Below are 18,220 nucleotides of genomic sequence, written 5' to 3'. Positions count from 1 at the left end.
TTTTAATACTTTTAGCAAGTATTTGGGTGTATTTTTGCATAATTCTTTGGATGTAATTCTACTTTCTTACGTAATTTTTCACATTTTTTGCACCACCATGGGTCCTTGTTCCTTCCATCTGTGTCAATACAGAAAAGTTTCCTGATCCCTAGCCAGATCCCAGTCCCACGTACTGTTCCTGCATTGATGCTTGGCTCATGAAATCCCCCTAAATGGCCTTACCATCAAATTACCCATCTCTGGTTGCCACCCCTCCTTCCAAAATGACCTCCACCTGTTCAGATTCTGCCAATCCTTAGCCCTCACCAACACAGTCCTGCAAAACCATATCAACCAAGCCCAATCCTCCTTGCAGTACCTTCCCTCCATCTGCAAAATTCTCCTGCTATGTAATCCCAAACTCCTGCAACCCATAACACACATTGAAACTCTTGCCCTGCAGGAACTTGAGCAATGTGCAGAATGCCACCTCAAAAAGCTCTCCATCCTACTCACTTCCTATTCCTGCCTCAGAGTACCACTGTCCACCACTTCTACAACAACCTCCAAACCTCCCCCACACCCCCTCACAGCTGACAAACCCTGTCTTGCAGACCTACTACACGAACTCCACCCTCCAAAACTCCCTCCCACCACCACACAGAACCCAGAACCTAAGCAGACCCACCACACAGTTATGAACCTTTCCTCCAGAAGCCTTAGTCCCACAGAAATATCAGTCCTTTCCAAAGGCCTCGCTTTTTGTCCTACTCCCAAATTCAACCATGCAGGACTACTTAAAGACCTTCTCTCCTTCTCCCGGTCTCTACAATGTAAACACTTTTTCGCCACCAACCCGACCAATCAGACTCGACCAAAGACCAATACTGAACCTTGCCTAACTCAGTTCACTCCTACATCCAACCGTGATCCACTCCCACTGCCTCCAAACCAACCCCTGTTAACTTTCCAGAATTTCTTAACCTCGAACCTTGCCTCACCATCATTCCGCAAATCCCTCAACATGCAAACTAACCTTACATCCACAGAAATAACTGCATTCCACCATCTAAAAACTGATCCTGACCTTATAATCCTACCTGCAGACAAAGGGTCCACCACCTTTGTTTTGAACGGCATGGGTTACGTGGCAGAAGGACTCCGTCAGCTCTCAGATACTTCACCTACAAACCATGCCACAGTGACCCCATTCCAGTAATCCAGCAGGATCTCCAGTCACTACTCAAATCCTTAGGCCCATCCCAGAACCTCTCCCCAGAGTCCATCTCTCTACTTACCCCTACCACTCCACACACTCCCACCTTCTACATGCTTCTTAAAGTCCATAAACCCAACCACCCAGAACGCCCCATTGTGGCCGGTTACTGTGTCCCCACTGAGAGAATCTCTGCTCTCATAGACCAACACCTTGAACCTATTACCTGGAATCTATTCTCCTATATAAAAGAAACCAATCATTTCCTCGACCGACTCTCCACACTTCCTATCCCTTTACCACACTAACATTCCTAATGCCAATGGCCTTACTGCTATTGAACACTACCTTTCCAGACGCCCTATGGAGTCCAGATCAACAACCTCCTTCCTAGTCTCCATGACCAACTATATCCTCACCCACAATTACTTCTCCTTTGAAGGCATTACCCACAAACAAATCTGCGGTACGGCTATGGTCACCCGCATGGCACCATCCAATGCTAATCTATTCATGGGCCATCTACAGGAATCCTTCCTAAAAACCCAGAATCCTAAACCCCTCACTTGGTTCAGATTCATTGAGGACATCTTTGCTATCTGGATTGAAGGTGAGGACACCTTATTCACATTCCTCGAGAACCTCAACAACTTCTCCCCCATTTGCTTCACCTGGTCCTACTCAACCCAACAAGCCACCTTCCAAGATGTTGACCTCTACCTCAGAGATGGCTACATCAGTACCTCTGTCCATACCAAACCTACTAACCACCAGCAATACCTCCACTTCAACAGCTACCACCCATTCCATACCAAGAAGTCCCTACTGTACAGCCTAGCCACCCACGGTCGTAGCATCTGCAGTGACGAGCAGGGTCTCACTGAAGCCTTCACTGACTGTAATTATCCTCCCATCCTTGTACAAAAATAAATCTCCCGTGCCTTATCTTTCCAGTCTCCCACCACCTCCCAAATTCCCACAGCCTGGCCACAGAGGAGCATTCCCCTCATAACTCAGTACCATCTGGGACTGGAGCAACTGAATTACATTCTCCACCATGGTTTTGATTACCTCTCGTCGTGCCCTGAAATGCGAAATGTCCAACCCACTATCCTTCCAACCCCTCCTACCGTGGTATTCCGCCGTCCACCGAACCTACACAATATACTCGTCCATCCTTACACAACCCCTGCTCCCAATCCCTTACCTCATGGCTCATATCCCTGTAATAGACCAAGATGCAAAACCAGTCCTGTACATCCTCCTACCACCACCTGCTCCAGTCCTGTCACTAACATCACTTATCCCATCAAAGGCAGGGCTATCTGTGAAACCAGTCAGGTGATTTACAAGCTAAGCTAGATAAGATAAGATACTTTATTGTCACATGACATTTATTTTATACAATCATTCTATTGAGAACATTGGTGACTTGTCAGTCTTTAACCTAAGTTGTTACAATATTTTATACACTACAGGAAATACATAATACATACATTGCTTATTATAATAAAAATACAACATTATATTTTAAATCTTTTCATTACTCTTCGAATCATTACCATAGCCTTCACACACCTATATCAAGTATGGATGTACTGAACGGAATACAAACCACCATTCAAACTACAATTCTATTTATAAACATGAATATACAGTGAACGTGTATATTTTGTATCTATATGGCTTTGGAAAAAAACAGTACGACAGTTAGTGCAGAAATCTCTAAAATAGCACAAGGCTTCCAGGAGACATCATGTGCTTACAAGAACCTTATAATAGAGGTGAGCAACTAATGTGTCTACCAAAACATGCTACCACAATAACAGGCAGCAATGACTGTAAGGCTGCAATAGTAATTTAAAAATAGAACTTATAACATAATTAAGATAATACAGTTATGCAATCAACATTTAGTTACCATAGAGATAACTAATGGGAACGTTACATGGACATCCATGTACACCCAATACAACGATCAAGTACAACTATACGCAGACCACATCAGAAAGCTAGCAATGTACGCCAGAGGCAAAAAATTAGTGATAAGTGCTGACATGAATTCCAGAATGACCCTCTGGAACTCAGACATAACAGATGAAAGACGACACATAATCACCGACGTAATACAAGAAACACAATTACATGTAATGAACACAGAGGGACCTATACCAACATATGCAGGGTTCAATGGTATGAGCAGTAATATTGACATTGCACTAGCAAATAATGCAGCAATGGCGCACATAACAAACTAGACCATACACAACAATATAATGAGTAGGGACAACAATGTCATTACATACACAAGAACTCACACTCAGAATACAATGACCAAATCAAGCACCAGACACTTATTGCCTCACAATGCAGAATGGAACAAATTAATGGAAATTATCCAACAGTACAATCCAGAAAACATTACTGGAGGGATCAATTACAGAGCGCACAAGCAGCTAACACTGGTAACACAAGATTCTCACAACACATCAATACCAATGGCACAGAAGACAAAAAGCTCACCAATAACTTGGACAACGAACTCCCTAGACACAAACAAGATGCCACATACAAACGAAAATTATATTAAAAGGAAATACTATATACTGACAGAGAAGATAAGAAAATCCCACTAGTTCTGGAAAAGCTAAGGCAGAAATCATGGTACGATGACAATACAGCAGAGTTTCTGCTGTATAAACTACTCACTGATGATGTCATCAATACAGACACACCATATCATACAACACTATGAGAAAACTTACACACACTATACAACACCACAACTGTCACCTGTCCTTTTGCAAAATAAGAGGTTGCGCTACCAATCTCAGAGCTCAAAAACAAGAAAGCACCTGGACCAGATGGTATCCATTCAGAAACATCGCAAAAAGTAGCACCACAGATCACTCCGTTCCTAACAACGTTACTGAACGATGCATTATGGCTGGGCAGGGAACCTACAGTATGGAAAACCTCCAAAGCAGTCATTACTAAGATCCTTCAGATCCAAAGACTTACACGGCAATATGCCTTATAAACATCTGAGCAAAGTTTCAGGAGAAACCACTGTGCAACTGCTTGCAAACACACAGAACTCTCAGTGGTATGAGCCAACAACAGTTCAGCTTCAGAACAGGCAAATCAATAGATGATGCCATCAAGCAGGCCCTTCACATAATTCATACTACAACACAGAAATACACCATTGCAATAATGATTGACATTGCTGGAACATTCGATAACCTCTGGTGGCCCACAATGTTTTAAAGGTTAAGACGTCTGAAGGTACTACAATCACTGTACAACAGTTTCCTAGACTACTGTAAAGACCGAGTAGTCAAATAGCAGATGGACAGCTGGAAAGCAATTAAAAGAATTACCAAAGGCTGTCCACAAGGGTCAATCTGCAGTCCCATCTTCTGGGACATAACAATCAAACACTTCCTGCAACATCTAGATGGGGATGACAGGCTAGATGGAATTGTCTCCTATGCAGATGACCTATTAGTTGTAGTCACTGCAAACAACAGAGCCCAGCTAGAAGAGAAAGCCATCTACAAAGAATTACACAATGGTGTCACAATAACAAAATCATGATCGCCAAAAACGAAACAACACACACATTACTGAAAGGATCACTCCAAAGGAATTCTTCAGCTAAAATTATGGAAACAAGCATCAAATGAGCACATGTTACACACTATCATGGGGTACACGTAGATGAGAAATTTAATTTCCACGAACACGTAAGGATAACAAAGCAGAAAAAATACTACATAAACTGCAGAAGCTAAATTCAAAACAGTACAGACTACCTCTACCAGTCATACGGACATACCACTATGCACTCTTTGAATCAGTAATTAGCTTCACAGGTAGCACGTGTGCACACACAGCCATCAACAAAGCATCAGTCACATGAAGGCAGAGAAGTGTCCTACTGAGGCTGCCTGGAGCCTTTGGCACCACCTCCACGGATGTACTGTGAGCGGTGCTTAGAATATGCCCCATAGATATCACGATCAAATACAGAGCTGCAAGGTACTAGTTAAAGATGGAGAGACTAGATAATGTATATGCAATAACTGGTGTACCGATACAGATGACACGTCACCTTAAAAGTTGGCATTTGGATACATGGCAAGGTGAGTGGGATGTAAGTGATATCAGACATAGACTTCCTCCCTGACAAAAGGGAACAGTTGAGAATGAAACATATTGATCCCAGCCGTGGTACCGTACATTTCTTAACCGGACACAGGCCTCATCCCACGCAGTTAAACCGCGTGAGCCTGAGGCAGACACCTACATGCACATGCAGCGATGCAGGTTCCCCGTAACACACTGTCTTCTTCTACGGGCAATATGTGAACAACAGACATGCACTACACTTTGACTACACAGAAACAAACACATGTATATTCACAGCAAAAAGGGATGAAGAGCAGTGGGCACAATTAATTGCATTGACAAACATACAACACATAACAACACACGACGAGAACCTGTAGACACGACATAGAAGAAATGCCTACATGCAACATTACAGCAATTTCCAGAAGGTGGACAGCAATACCCACAATGATAGCAGAAACAGTGACAGTGAAGAGGAACAGAGGAGGAAGATGAGATGTGACAGTAAATAAACATAAGGTGCTGGCAGTCTAGCCAGGAAATCAGCAAATTCTGTACATGGATTAACACTTAATACATAAGGTTAGTAATACATAGGATTAGCAATTTCTCTACTACTAACCAACTCACATATATATTAATATTTTATTTATTTTTTTGGGGTTGGGTGCCTGGAGGTCAACAGCTCGAAGAAACCATTCTGAGGTATTCACCATCACTCACAATCGGTGATGGCACTAACAAATCTCTCCTCTATCCTATCATCTTTTTATATTCCTCGCAAAAAACAACAAAGTTTTATTTATATTTCAACCTTAAATTATTTTTATTTTGAAAAGTATTGTTCTTTGTAAATGTTGTAAAAAAAATGAAAAAAGAAAACTATAAGATGTATGATCTTCTTTTAAAACATCAGGTAACACATCTACAACTGGGTAATAAATAGATAAATAATACACTACAGGCAGCAGAACCCAAATTAGTGTTGATTTTCACTTTAATTCCAGTGTTGCAAGAACCTGGCCAAGTGCCAAATAAACTCCTGATTGAGTTGAATACCAACAGTACTACAACCTGATTCCAGGTTGTCACATGAGCAGTAGTTTTTTCGACTAACCAGAAAATCTATCAGCATTTGGATTCCACAGGTCTGCAGCTGCCACACCAGCAGGTGATTTCACATATCAAGCAAAAGATTCCCTTGAGAGGGCAAACTACTGTACGGGCAAAATACAGGGTGACAATTATTGAAGTATATGAAATAAAATCTTCGTAACTTCTGAACGGTTCGCCTGCATGTCTAGTACTTGTGAAGGCCTGCTACGCGAGCAATAACAGCTCAACAGTGTGGCTCAAAGGAAGTTTGCAACTGAGTTCAAGCTGAAGATAGCAAGTGCAAGTGTGCTAACAATCAAGAATTTGATCTGCAAGTCTGAGAGAATGGGAAGTGTTTGCGATGACAGTGTTGGTAATGTCAGTCATTCAAAAAGGGTTAAAACACCTGAAAACATCAAGAAGACATGCAGTGTGTTTCAAACCAGCCCCAGGAAATCAATGAGATGAGCTGCACAACATCTGGGAATCAACTGGGAGACACTGTGACAAATTGTTATTGAAGACCTGCATCTCTTCCCACACAAAATTCAAACCCATCAGCCATTACGCCCTAGGTCCATGGAACAGCAGTTGTGTTTCGCCAACACTATTGTCCACAGAGTTGAGAATGGGACTTTGATGTGAATATAGTTTGGTTTACCGACAAAGCCCACTTTCATTTGGATGGGTTTGTCAACAAGCAAAGTTGGCATATTTAGGTGACTCAGAATCCATGTTTTGCAATCAAGAATTCATTCACAATCGGTGACTGTGTGGTGTGTAATGTCCAGCCACGGAATAATTGGTGCAGTATTCCTTGATGGCACGGTGACTACTGAACAGTACATGAGGGTTTAGGAAGGTGACTTTATCTCCATTATCTAAAGTGACCCTGATTGCGACAAGATGTGGTTCATGCACAACAGAGCTCGACCCCAAGAAAGCAAGAGAGTATTTCATGTCCTGGAGGAGCACTTTGGGGCTCTGGGGTACCCAGAGGACACTGGCATGGGAATCGACTGGCTGCCATATTCTCTGGATATGAACACATGCGACTACATTTTGTGGGGCTATATTAAAGAGAAGGTGTACACCAATAACACCAAATCCATTGCCGAGCTGAAAACAAGCCATTCAGGAGGTCAGAGACAGCATCGATATTCCTACACTTCAGCGGGGCACGCAGAATTTTGCTATTCATCTGTGCCACACCATTGCCAAGGATGGCAGGCATATCAAACGTATCATAACCTAAATCTGAATATCTGTAGTGATGTTTACATGTTGAATAAATTGTGTGCATGCTGTTGATTCTAACTTTATGTCTTTTTCATATATTTCAACAACTGTCACCCTTTATGACAACATGGAATGCCAAGTCACTCTGTTGGCTGTAACTTTGCTGTTGCTTGTAAACATTTTTGGTTTACACATTTTCACTAAATTTGGATGATGTGAACCTGATGTCAAGCTTGGTACCATTTAAGGATTTAGAATCATTATTAGAGAATTATCAACATTAATTACAATGAATGTTTGGTAGGGCCAAAGACTTTGAAGCTCACATTTCACTTAAGTAGTTTGCAGCACCTAAATTTTATCATGCAATATGAGATGCAGTAAAGGGGGAATCAGTGTGATTACAAGAAACAGAGGGTAATTGCACCAATTTCAGTTAGTCAGTGGATAAATCTCACGGTCACCATAAAGAAAGCAAACCCGTCCATCAGAATTAGCGGTGATTTTAATTCCACGATTAACCTCCACGATTAACCCACAAAGTGAGATTCACATTTAACCGATCCCTCAGCCTGAGGAATGTTTAAGCAAAACATTTTCCAAAGATCGACTTGAAGCATGCATACTTGCAGCTGCATCTAGATGCAGACACACATAAAATCTTGGTAATAAACAAGCTTTTTGGAATGCATCAATACAAAATATTATAATTTGGGGTCATCTCAACACCCGAAATTTTCCAAAGATATCCAGAGCAATTAACTCAGGTTACTCCAAAGTGTGTTAACTATTTGGATGGTGGCAGCTACCGCAGCAGAACAAATGAAAAATTTGCAAACAATGTTTCAATGACTGCTAGACCAGTTGGCTCCACTGTGAGCTCCACTGGAGAAACACGGGTTGTTTGCATCACCAGTACTGGGTGCATATGTTAAGCAGCAAAGGAAGCATGCTGATAACAGAGCATGTTGATGCTATCAAAATGCTACTAGTTCCAAAATACTTAAAGCAACTGCAATCTTTTCTGGGGAGCGAACTACTATGCATAATTCATTCCCCAAGGAGCTCATCTCATACATTCATTGAACCACTTGAGGAAAAGCATTCCATTCATTTGGTCTCATGAGTGGCACACAGCATACTTCCAATTGGAAAAAAAGAAGAAGAAAAGCACAGAAGTCAGACCTGCAATTAGTGAAGGTCATACAGGAGAAGGTTCTGATCCTTGCAACCGACGCATCAGCATACGAGACTGGAGTCATCCCGTAACATAAGAATGCTGATGGTACAGAGCACCCCAACAGATTCTGCATCTACGACACTCTCACAGGCACAGCAAAATTATTCACAAATAGAGAAGGAGGTGTTGGCAATTGCAGATGGTATTAAAAAAGTTCACATTTTTCCATATGGGAATAAGTTCTAGTTACTCACAGATCACAAACCCCTCAAATCACCTTCCACACAGAATGGCACAGCCATTGCAATGCTGGGCTTTACCCCTGAGCAATCATCATTATGACATTCATTTTCATCCCACTGCAAAAATGCCAATGCATTACTCATTATAATGCCTCCCCATTTCCCCAACATTGACTGCAAGGAAGCAGTATGTATTGTCCAACACCAGATTGTGCTCCACCCTGCAAGATTTCCCAATCACAGTTTCCAAAATAGTGGCTACTACGCAGCACCCCCTCATGTGCACAGCCGTGATGGTGGTGGTGCAGAACTGTTGGTCAGTGTGTCTCTGAAAAGGTTCAGACTTAACATAAGTTGCCAGTCGCCACTCCCATCATGCACTGATTGCAGTGTGGTTTCAGTTGCCTAAGACTGCAGTCGTGTGTCAGAGTTGTGTCTGTGTGCACGTGTGTGTGTGTGTGTGTGTGTGTGTGTACGTCCATTGTTGACGAAGGCCTCAGTGGCCAAAGCTTTATTCATGACAGTCTTCTTGTTATACCGATCTGCGACTCAGCATCTCCACTATGCGATGAGTAGCAACTTTCCTTTTCAATATCATTACATTCCATCCAGGATTTTCCAATGTTCGTGATTAAGATTCAGACTTAGTAACGCAAAATCATATTGCTGTGAAACAGAGGATTAACAATTCTTCAAGAGTAGCATTGTTTCCTACAGAGGATGCTGAAATTCCATGTCCATATCCTTCAGTTGCCACATACATCCCACTCGAGGGTGCTGAAGATGAAAGCCTTAGCTTGCTCCCACATTTATTGGCCAGGGTAGGCAGCACAATTGAGCACACATTGTATGACACACTTACACATGCAATCGAGCATCCGCAGCAAAAAGCTTCCTCCCCCTCTCCTGGCCCCAGCCTGAGCACCCTTCGGAGAGGGTGCACACTGATTCTGCTGGCCCTTTAGAGGGTGGATGCATTCCCTAATTTTTGTTTGTGGCACAAGTCACTTCTACAACTGCACAATCTACAATCAGAGCACTAGTTATCTTTTTTGCTATGGATGGAATACCTCACACTTTATTATTTCACAACAGACTCCAGTTCATTTCAACAGACTCTGAGGTATTCTGCTGATGCAATGGAATATGGTGCCTCAGCACATCCTCTTTACACACGGCATCAAACTTGGCAGCAGAGTGTATGGTCAAAACCTTCCAGATGCAAATGTGGAAAGCACTGTCAGTGCTCAATAATCCATAGCAAAGTCTTTTGCCACATCCCTGTCCACACCAATCGACAGACAAAGCCTAGCTGAGGTACCGCAAAGGCACTGGCGGCACACACTCTCGGATCTGCCCCAACCTGCAGCGTGACTCTCTGAGCCCAAGTTACACATCCGGCTACAAGCAGAGTGTCAATGTATGAGGCCACACATTCAGCCAGAAGTTGTATCAGGCACTGGCCATTATTCTCAGCCATAGTAAAGGGTGCCAAATGATCCTCTGTCTCTGGAATCAGCCACCACTGCGACCACACAGGAGATATCCCCACTCCTCAAGCCACAACAGGGGCTTCTGGCCCCATAACTTTTGATGACCAAGCTTTTAAGCATTCCCCACAGACTGAAAGTTCTCCTAGGTTCACACCTTACTACAGTCACGGAGCTATTACAGCATTACAATCAGGGCCCATGCCGTCACTAGTGGCAATAGGAGCAGCATAGGATTAACAACTCATCAAGGTCGGGTCACTTTCTCTGACACTACAATCACTGACAGTCTCAGTGCCTTGGCAGCAATCACAGAAACAAATAGACCAACAGCACATGGCCACAACACCATGGGAATAGAAATCCCAGATTTTGAGATGTAACTGGAGCCACAGACAGGGCTACCAGTACAGCGCTCCCCCTCTCCCTGGTTGGGAGAACATTTTGGACTCTCCACGTCTGTTATAGGGGGGGGAGGTATTTAGTACTGTTGCCAGACTCTCATTTCCTTATCGAAATGAACACACCAACATCAATGTGAGTTGCTCAATTTTATGGTCACACTGGAGACAGCAGAGACTTTGCATCAGCTGGCAAGACCCTCTGGTGGCTTTAGGAAGGAGAAAAGTGCACACATTTCCCTGATCTGTGTTGTGTCAATATATCTGAAGCTTACCAATCACTGACAGTAATTTTTGCACATTGTTACTACTCGCTTGCTCTCAGTTATTTCCTTGAATTCATATTGTGGTTTTGTTCATACAGTACTAACAGTTCTTGGTTTCCATGTTTTGTACTACTCTCAGTTTCTTCTTTTAGATTTTCGTACTGTTCTTGCTGTCATCCATTCGGTGCTCTCAGCCACTCACAGCTTTCTCAGAAACCAATTTGTAGCCTTCCACATCTGCATTACTAAATTTATTACAAAACTGACATCACCACTGAAGAGGCAATGAACAATTTTCCTTCACTGTCTGAAGAGTTAACAAAGGAACACAGAAGAATTAGATACTGGAAAATAAATGTGGTAAGATACAAAACTTTGCTGCCTGGATAAGGAAGAATTTTAAATAAGTAAGAAACATGTAGCATAAAGTGAAATTAATAGACTGATACCTCTCATGTCTAAACAATTCTCTTCTCTGATTTTAAATTTTAAAATACATAAACAAATCCTTTGTGAATTCATACAATTTTAACAGGGGTTTATTCACCTTTGGAACATTTGCATTGCTCCTGTTTCATGACACTTTGGAAGCAGCACCATCAGCTTTGAAAGACAAATATTCATTCACATAAGATGTTTCACCTCAATATCTTCTGTATGTTAGAAAATTACATTATATTATCTGCGACACCTACTGCATAATTTTTGTTTTCTGCTGATCTGGATATCATACATAGCACCATTCCAGAATTAGCTCTTGGACAGATTCATATCCAGTGGTGACTGATGTTTCCGCCAACTGTTGAGTGCATCTTTTCAGGGACTAGTGCTACAGCAAACTACAGAGGACACATTCAGTCTCACGGCAGGTGGCTATCGAAAACTAACCCCTGCTTGAAAAGTTCACAACAATACGTGTTCACAATTACTACATTACCATTTTACCATGTCATTGTCAGTTTTGCATTCAGAAGTTCTCGCTACTATGTTCTTTTTTTTCTTTCTTTTTTTCTGTGCTAAAGCTGAAATGTATGCAAGTGTAAAGAAAATCAAATATTTTTTTAATGCTGTAGCCATGTGGAACAAAATAAAACAGTTTACAGGTGAGTAAAATCAAAAGGGTGTTTGTTATATTTAGATTAAAGTTCAGTCTTGATCACGTTATGTCTGTTTTAATGAGTAACTGGTTTCGGTTTTTTCTATAAAACCATCATCAGACCCATTGGCTCCTTTGGGTTGGTAGGTGGAGCTCTCCTTGCTGCTGTGCAGTCAACTGAACTTTAATCTAAATATAAAAGGGTGTTTTTCGGATTACATGATCATGTTACAAAAGTATGGAATTAATACATATTTGAAAACAAAGCATTATGTAACTTGGGGAAGACAGCTTATGTAAACACTACAATGGATGTAAGATATAGGCAGCAGGCTTGTGTTATTATTATTTACACAAGCAGCAGCAAAACAGCTGCCACTACTAATACTGCCAAAAGCAACAGGAAATATGGTATTACTAGCACTGTCAGGACAATTTTTGGTGTCCCCACTAGTTACAAATAGGAAATAACAATCTCAGTATTTTTAACTGCAAAACAAATCACACTCTCAAAGAGAACTGACCTTTTCTAGGACATTTCAATAAACTGATCCCATAGCCACTATAGGTACGTGGTATGATGTCTATGAGTCCGCAGCAAAAAAAGAAATAATAGTAGTTTAATGAATTTGCTTTCTTCAGTGTACAGTAGTTGACAAAGTTATGAATTTAAAGAACAATGACATACATAAAAACACAGTTACAGGAATTATAAGTACAGATATAGAAAGGAGAAAAAGCTACAGAATTGAGGTCTAAGAAACACAATGTACACAACCTGCAACATGAAAGCATGTACAAAAGAAAACAAAATCAAGAGTAATGAATAAATTGCCATGAAACATGATTCATATATCATATATATAAATTTACAATATGGCGGAGAAAAAGAACTTATTTTTTTCTTTGGAGGGAGAGGATATATGGAGGGAAAGGGGGAGGGGTCAAGCAACATGGGGAGCATCTCATATACAACACAGAGTACAGTTGCAATATTATGAAAAGGATAGTTGCTACTCACCCTATAGAGGAGATGCTGAACACACACACACACACACACACACACACACATATAGTTATAACAGAGGGAAAAATTCCACGCAGGAAAAATACATCCAAAAACAAAGATGATGTGACCCACCAAATGAAAGCGCTGGCAGGTCGACAGACACACAAACAAACACAAACATACACACAAAATTCAAGCCCTCACAACAAACCGTCGCCTCATCAGGAAAGAGGGAAGGAGAGGCCTGCCAGCGCTTTCATTTGGTGGGTCACATCATCTTTGTTTTTGGATGTATATATATATATATATGTCTGCTTGTGTCTGTGTATGTGCGGATGGATATGTATGTGTGTGCGAGTGTATACCTGTCCTTTTTTCCCCCTAAGGTAAGTCTTTCTGCTCCCGGGATTGGTATGACTCCTTACCCTCTCCCTTAAAACCCACATCCTTTCGTCTTTCCCTCTCCTTCCCTCTTTCCTGATGAGGCAACAGTTTGTTGCGAAAGCTTCAATTTCGTGTGTATGTTTGTGTTTGTTTGTGTGTGTATCGACCTGCCAGCACTTTTATATATATAAACAGAGGGAAACATTCCACGTGGAAAAAATATATCTAAAAAGAAAGATGATGAGACTTACCAAACAAAAGCGCTGGCAGGTCGATAGACACACAAACAAACACAAATATACACACAAAATTCAAGCTTTCGCAACAAACTGTTGCCTCATCAGGAAAGAGGGAAGGAGAGGGAAAGACGAAAGGATGTGGGTTTTAAGGGAGAGGGTAAGGAGTCATTCCAATCCCGGGAGCGGAAAGACTTGGGGGGAGAAAGGACAGGTATACACTCGCGCGCGCACACACACACACACACACACACACACACACACACACACATCCATCCGCACATATACAGACACAAACCCACATCCTTTCATCTTTCCCTCTCCTTCCCTCTTGTCTGAAGAGGCAACAGTTTGTTGCGAAAGCTTGAATTTTGTGTGTATGTTTGTGTTTGTTTGTGTGTCTATCGACCTGCCAGCGCTTTCGTTCGGTAAGTCACATCATCTTTGTTTTTAGATATATTTTTCCCACGTGGAATGTTTCCCTCTGTGTGTGTGTGTGTGCAAATGCAACTTTCACATATAAGACCACAGACTCTGGCAGCTGAAGCCAGACTCTGACTAATCTTTACCTCTAGCATGCAAATTCAAATATATCTGGATGAACCTGACAGTCATTTTAACCTGTCACAGTTACAGTGAAAGATGTGGAAGAAAATCAGCCATGCCCTTCTCAAAAGAGCCATTGCCTAAACAAGGGCAACCACAGGAAACCTAAATCCTCATGGTCAACTGGAATATATGGGTTCCCTGTCTCTCAAATGAGAGCCCACTGTCTGAAGCACACTGCTGCTTCATTTGGTATCACATACTGTAACGTAAATTTTGGTAACATAGTTAGTGGAACATCAAATGAACCAATGTACATGCATAGAATGTACAAATTTTCCACATCAGCCTTACTCATCATGTTTCTGAACAATGTGGACTCACCAGTGTGTCATCTATTCTCTATAAATCCCACTATGGTGTGTATGAGGATTGGTCCAGATTGGTGGAACATGCAGTACGAGCTTCATGACACTGACCAGTGGTCATGAGAGTCAGTCCACACTGCACACAATAGTGCTGACATTTTTAACCTCACAAGCCATATAAAATACACACTAGCTGCAGAGGACCTGGTATATGAGATTTTCACAACTAACTTTCATTCTGTGCTTATTTATAATAATTCAGATCACTCCTCGCAGCTACCTATCCCAAGGATTGCTCTCTACTTGCAGCAATATTGAGGACTACACTCACACAACACAGAACTTGATCTTATGACTTTTTTAAAAATTTATTTGGACCTATATGTGAACAGTTCACCAAATTTTGCTGTTAACACTTCCAGAAATTCTTCTTCAACTCCCCCTAAATGTTACAATTGTTATACTGACATTGTTCATCACTTCAGTCTCAAATGTATTCTGATGTACCTGATGTACAATAACACATAAAACATGTTCCTATTGTCATTTAATTCTATAAATATACTTAGAAGTGTAAACTTACGAGGTGATGTAAACTTGTCCGGAAAATCTTTAAGTAGTTTCTCTCGGGCAATATCAGCCACTGGACCAAAGAGAACAACAGGCCGCACAAAGCCCGGATGCCTGAGCACGACTCTTTCATAAGCTGGAAATTTGCTTATGCTATCGGCAAACACAACATCGTCCCAGTGGTCCTGAAAGAAATAATCATAACATCTGTTACACAAATGAATGACTAAGAACAGAGTTAAAAATATATGTGAATTAACTGTTCATAACAAAACAAGAATCCTGCTCAATAACTGAGGTCACAGACACAGGGGTCTCCAGGACAGCAACCAGCTACTAGCCTCTTTCTTCCATGTGGGGCACATTAAAATCTGACAAGTAGTTACTCTGATGAGTATCAAAAAGTTTCCGGCTCAAGATGCTGGAGTTGGCAGTCATGTGTGCGTGAGGTGTGTTCGGTTGTGTGTACTAATGGTGTGTGTATGTCTCTTTTGCTGACAAGACAAGATCAGGACAAGTGAAATTCAAAAGGAAAGTAAATACAAATAGAGAAGAAATTACAAGATATAACATAGGAAACCTGGTGAAAGTAGACATAAAAGAAAATTTTACAAAAGAAATTAAAAGCAATCTAACAAAACAGAGACTGACCAATGCAGAACCACAGGATGTCGAAAGCAGATGCAGACACCTGAAGGGCCGTATTCGAGAAGCAGCTTCCAAAATCATGGGTGAAAGAAAACGACCTAATAAAATTTGGTTTAACACAAAGTGACAAGAAAAAGTGCTGGAAGGAAGAAATGCGAAGAATGCATGGATTAAAGAAAGGGACAATATGACATTGAAGGAAAGATACTATAAACTCAGCCAAGAAACACATAGAACCCTAAGACAAGAGAAAAGGGAATACTATAAAAATATGATCAGAGAAGCAGAGGATGATTTCCAAGATCACAGGACAAGGCAGATGTATCAAAATATAAAAAAATTCTTCGGTAAATTCAATAAAAGGGAACAGTTTATAAAGAATCAGCATAGGAAAATACTGACTAACAAAACTGACATACAAAACAGATGGAAGACATACTTTTCACAACTTCTCAACTGCAATGACCCACACTCTTACTTTAAATTGGGAGAACCTGATACAATTGATACAGCTGATACAGTTACAACTCCATCACTAAATGAAATACAGTAAGCAATAAAGAAACAAAAGAATAACAAGGCTTGTGGCGAGGACAAGATATACACTGAGTTATTAAAGAAGGGAGGCCCACAACTGGAATTATAAATACAGGCGTTAATAGAAACAATTTGGGAGACAGAAACCATTCCTGCAGATTGGAAAACTGCAACTGTGTGCCCCATATTTAAGAAGAATGATCCACTAGTTTGTGATAACTACAGAGGAATTGCCTTACTGGATGTCACCTACAAAATCTTATCGCGCTGCCTATTAAACAGGCTGATACCAATAACAGAAGAACTGACTGGGGACTACCAATGCTGTTTCTGCAGAAACAGATCCACATTAGATCACTTATTTACCCTATGACAAGTAACTGACAAGGCGTGGGAATTCAATGTAGATGTCCACATATTATTCATAGATTTTAAAAAGGCCTATGATAGCATACACCGACACACACTCCTAAATATAATGAAGGAATTTAAAATACCATCAAAATTAATCAGATTAGTTAAAATGTGTATAGATGAAACTTTATGTCGCTTAAAGACACTGGTAGGAGAAACTGAAGATTTTAAGGTTTACAATGGACTGAGTCCCTCCCCAAGGACCATGGACCTTGCCGTTGGTGGCGGTGGGGTGGGGGGGGGTGGGGGGTGGGGGGGTGGGGACTTGCGTGCCTCAGCAATACAGATAGACGTACCGTAGGTGCAACCACAACGGAGGGGTATCTGTTGAGAGGCCAGACAAACGTGTGGTTCCTGAAGAGGGGCAGTAGCCTTTTCAGTAGTTGCAGGGGCAACAGTCTCGATGATTGACTGATCTGGCCTTGTAAAACTAACCAAAACGGCCTTGCTGTGCTGGTACTGCGGATGGCTGAAAGCAAGGGGAAACTACAGCTGTAATTTTTCCCGAGGGCATGCAGCTTTACTATATGGTTAAATGATGATGGCGTCGTCTTGGGTAAAATATTCCGGAGGTAAAATAGTCCCCAATTCGGATCTCCGGGCGGGGACTACTCAGGAGGACGTCGTTATCAGGAGAAAGAAAACTGGCATTCTACGGATCGGAGCATGGAATGTCAGATCCCTTAATCGGGCAGGCAGGTTAGAAAATTTAAAAAGGGAAATGGATAGGTTAAAGTTAGATATAGTGGAAATTAGTGAAGTTTGGTGGCAGGAGGAACAAGACTTCTGGTCAGGTGACTACAGGGTTATAAATACAAAGTCAAATAGGGGTAATGCAGGAGTTGGTTTAATAATGAATAGAAAAATAGGAGTGCGGGTTAGCTACTACAAACAGCATAGTGAACGCATTATTGTGGCCAAGATAGACAAGAAGCCCACGCCTACTACAGTAGTACAAGTTTATATGCCAACTAGCCTTGCAGATGATGAAGAAATTGAAGAAATGTATGATGAAATAAAAGAAATTATTCAGACAGTGAAGGAAGACGAAAATTTAATAGTCATGAGTGACTGGAATTCGGTAGTAGGAAAAGGAAGAGAAGGAAACGTAGTAGGTGAATATGGATTGGGGCTAAGAAATGAAAGAGGAAGCTGCCTAATAGAATT

General features: G+C 41.3%; 1 protein-coding gene across 5 annotated transcripts in view; it reads right to left on the bottom strand.

The window, feature by feature from the left end:
• The window catches only part of LOC126202545 (tight junction protein ZO-1), a 731,102-nt gene that overhangs the window by 193,442 nt on the left and 519,440 nt on the right, over positions 1-18,220 (bottom strand). For 4 of the 5 annotated variants that reach the window (XM_049936877.1, XM_049936873.1, XM_049936876.1 and 1 more), the window contains exons 11-12: positions 15,468-15,639; positions 12,866-12,925 (exon numbers count right to left, since the gene is read on the bottom strand). In XM_049936877.1, the coding sequence (XP_049792834.1) occupies positions 12,866-12,925; positions 15,468-15,639 (232 nt within the window). The remainder of the gene's footprint in view (positions 1-12,865; positions 12,926-15,467; positions 15,640-18,220) is intronic. The other variant, XM_049936875.1, reaches the window with a different exon arrangement.

This window comes from Schistocerca nitens, chromosome 1 (assembly GCF_023898315.1).
Source record: "Schistocerca nitens isolate TAMUIC-IGC-003100 chromosome 1, iqSchNite1.1, whole genome shotgun sequence".
Lineage (NCBI taxonomy): Eukaryota > Metazoa > Arthropoda > Insecta > Orthoptera > Acrididae > Schistocerca > Schistocerca nitens.
Note: the sequence above shows the minus strand (reverse complement) of the source record. Positions and strands in the feature narration are given on the sequence as shown.